Raw genomic sequence first — 3,566 nt, 5'->3', positions numbered from 1 at the left:
TATGTTAAGTTAATACAATTACTAGTGTAGTTACCGTCCTACACACACACACACACACACACACACACACACACACTACACACACACACACACACACACACACACACACACGCGCGCACGCACGCACACACACACACACCTGCTTCTCTTCCAGCGTTTCCAGCAGAAGTACGTAGTTCTCCCACAGCCTGGAATACGCCGTCGCGCACTTCGCCGACCATCGGAACAACGCGCTCTCCGTTTTCCCGAGCTTTCTCGACTCGACGCTGCTCAGCGTGCGTTGCAGGAGGTATCCCGCCCGCTTGCGCGTGAGCGGGTCGTCGTCGATCAACCCGTTCTGCACGATCGCCCAGAATCGATCGTCTCCCACCATGTCCAATCCACTCCCGGCAGATGACTCTGCGCTGATCGTCAAGGGATTCTCGCCCGGGCCGTCGTTTGGGAGGCTTCCCATTTCGCAGGAAGAAAAGAAGGATTTTTCCGGTAGAAAGAAGTCGACGAGGGCGCACAGAACAAGACACTGCGCCGCCGCCGCGGTTGTTCGCTCGTCGTGATGCGCTCTGCCGACGTCCAGTACGCCGTCCCAAATTCTACGGAGATACGAGGCGAATTCGTCTCCTTCGCTGGCGCGCAAGATGTTCGGGATTGCGTCCGTGAGAATCTTAGACGTTACGACGTCAGACGGACTTGTCACAGTAATGGAACGTAGAAGAACGTCGATGAGACAGCTGCCAAGATCTTTGACCAGTCCGCGCGAATCGGGAAGAGTGGAGACGACGTTGATCGCCGTGACGATAGGTAAACGGTTGTCGCCGGCACCGTCGCCTTTCGCGGCATCTCCGTCCGCGATTCTGGATTCGAAATACCGCTTCATCGAGTCTTTACACAACGACACTACGTCTCGGCGCAAGTCGCTGCTGAATGAATCCGGCACGATGTCGACGGTTGCAAAGTGTGTGTTCGCTTCGAGAGCGCAGGCGATCACGCTGCAAGCCAGATGTAAGAGCGACGTCGGGGATGCAGAATGCGTCGACCGAACAGAGTTCCAACATAGACACGGCACGCAGAGTTTGAATACAATCTCGCGTGAAGTGTCTACGATGGTCGCTCTGTCATTAGGAAGAACCGCCTGAGCTTTAGATTGATCTAGTTGGGATGAGTTCTGTAAAACCGTGTTCACGGTGTTGTTGACAATGTTGTCACTGCCCAACTTTAGTTGCGTTAATACGACCTGTATTGCACTCAATATGTGTTCGATTTCGTTGCAATCGTGCACATCTACCCGCTTCTTGCCCCTCTCCAGTAAACGTCGAAGTAATCGTGATAGACTACTAACGTCCGTATCTTGTAAGTGTTCCAGTGAATTCATTAGGAAGTTCTCATGTGTATCAACGGACGCAGCCATTATTAATTCGCCACTTATTAGATTGTCACTGGTATGTTATTCATTTATAGGATTTGTCATACAGTGTACTATTGGTGTCTGTCTAAACTAGGCTTTTCCGATCACTAGTAAAAACCGGCAACGAAAGAGATATTAGAAGAGAGCATCTAAGAAGAGAGTAAAGGGACGTAGAGATGCATTAAACGTAGTAGACGTAAAAAAACAAATACAAAATAAAATAAATATATATGTTGACGCCATGCACAGCACTCTACGCAAGTAGTAAGATATTTTTAGATACTCCGAAGTCCGAAACAGGAATTAATTAAACCAATACAAAATATAATTATACCAGGCAAACACACTAAAATACAAGTAAATATCAGGACTTATTATTATTATTATCTTTTGTTACTACATAGCACTATAGTTGATTAAACAGTAAGTTTAACAAAAAAAAGATCTACCTGATGAAGTTCGATCCATAATTTTCGGCGCGCAATTTGAAACGTCACTGATTAACAGCAGACGATTTTAAGCAGACGACACGGAACACCGCCGGACTAGTAAGTTATTAAACTTGTTTATTAATTAATTACTCAATCATTATCATATGTATGTGCAATAGTAACAGTCAAAATATTGCCCTGTGTATAGGCGAATGTTTTTAGTTATACCTGCGTAGCACCTTTGATTTCACGACGGGTACCTGTTTTCGCTACCTGTGGCGAAAGCCAGGGGGCTACATTAGTTACTTAAGTTAGGGGCTAAGGTAGGCCTAAAGCCAATTCGAGCTTATGTTACATTGTGATCAGAAAAGGTAGACCGAGTTTTCTCCGATAAATAAGTGCCCACGGCGATATTTTTGTGTAGATTTGGTATTTATTAAACTGTTTTGTCATCTCATGTTCGAATGATCTTCCTTCCGCCTTGGTTAATGGAAAAATTAAAGCTTTTCGACTACAATCCGCAGTGTTGAGCTGTCCATTTGACCAACGTTGTCTCTCTCCGTCTTTTGGACTTTGATTTGAAGTCTAATCAATCATTATATGAAGTTATTTATTTTATTTTTATTTGTTTATTTATTTAGGTAATTATCCATATATACACACCTACTATTACAATATAGGTTAAATTCATAAAATTAGATAGCTACCAAAGATATATACACAAAAAGTATGACTAGCACATTTATTTACATCGTGGTCCTTATGAGATATATGGTGTGATTTTACAAAATCGAATAAATACGAAAATAAAAGTAAATAAGCTTATCAGCTGCTATTTTTAATTTAGCTGTTTCACAAATAAATGTCATAAGTAGTGAATAAAACAAACTATAAAAAAGAAAATGAAATTCAAACTATTGCCTAACATTCACCATATCCTGTGCTTTTAATTAAATTAATTAAAAATTGCTCCAGTCGCACCAGCGCGACTGTAGAGTGCAGCATGATGAAACTCTGTATCGCAGCACGTACTGTTAGGTAATTAAACGCACTGTTTCTAATTTTCGTCCACAAAGACATTGTGCTACATGGCACTGCATTGTATCACATTGTACACAAATAGCACACATTGTACTACACATGTAATATATTGTACATGAAGACATTGTACAGAGACATTTTACTACAAGGTCGTTGTAGACAAATTGCGCGACGCGAGCCCAGAAAGACAAGTTTTGCAAATCCGTTGAAGTAAAGTGGGCACATTCAAAACACGTAAATACTGGTGGGAGCGATGCGTTATCTATATACTACTACAAAAACCGCCTGTCTGTCTGTCTGTCTGTCTGTCTGTCTGTCTGTCTGTCTGTCTGTTTGTCTGTCTGTCTGTCTATCTGTCTGTCTGTCTATCTGTCTGTCTGTCTATCTGTCTGCTAGTGAGTCAGCTAGTCAGTTTGATTTTCGATTTTTCGACATTCACTCTGTATGCTGGTAGTCATTCGATTCATCGCTTAACCTATTTTCGGTTGCTCCTCAGTACATACAACCAACATAGATACCATTTTATGTACACTTAATTACTGGTTGCTACATGTGCAGCTTTATTTTGCGCGCACGCACGCGCACACACGCACATGCACACACGCACACACGAACATGCTCACACATGCACGAATGAACGCAAAACGTAGGCTACATGCATACATGCGTGGTCACATGTTGCCAGTCATACA

At 43.0% G+C, this 3,566-nt stretch overlaps 1 protein-coding gene across 1 annotated transcript in view; it reads right to left on the bottom strand.

Annotated features, from left to right (window-relative positions):
- LOC106811798 overlaps positions 1–1,405 on the bottom strand; it is a 10,008-nt gene extending 8,603 nt beyond the window's left edge. Inside the window, exon 1 of the mRNA XM_014815518.1 lies at positions 140–1,405. Within this exon, the coding sequence (XP_014671004.1) occupies positions 140–1,405 (1,266 nt within the window). The remainder of the gene's footprint in view (positions 1–139) is intronic.
- Between the last annotated feature and the right edge of the window lie 2,161 nt (positions 1,406–3,566).

The sequence above is a fragment of the Priapulus caudatus genome, unplaced genomic scaffold, assembly GCF_000485595.1.
Source record: "Priapulus caudatus unplaced genomic scaffold, Priapulus_caudatus-5.0.1 Scaffold577, whole genome shotgun sequence".
NCBI lineage: Eukaryota > Metazoa > Priapulida > Priapulimorpha > Priapulimorphida > Priapulidae > Priapulus > Priapulus caudatus.
Note: the sequence above shows the minus strand (reverse complement) of the source record. Positions and strands in the feature narration are given on the sequence as shown.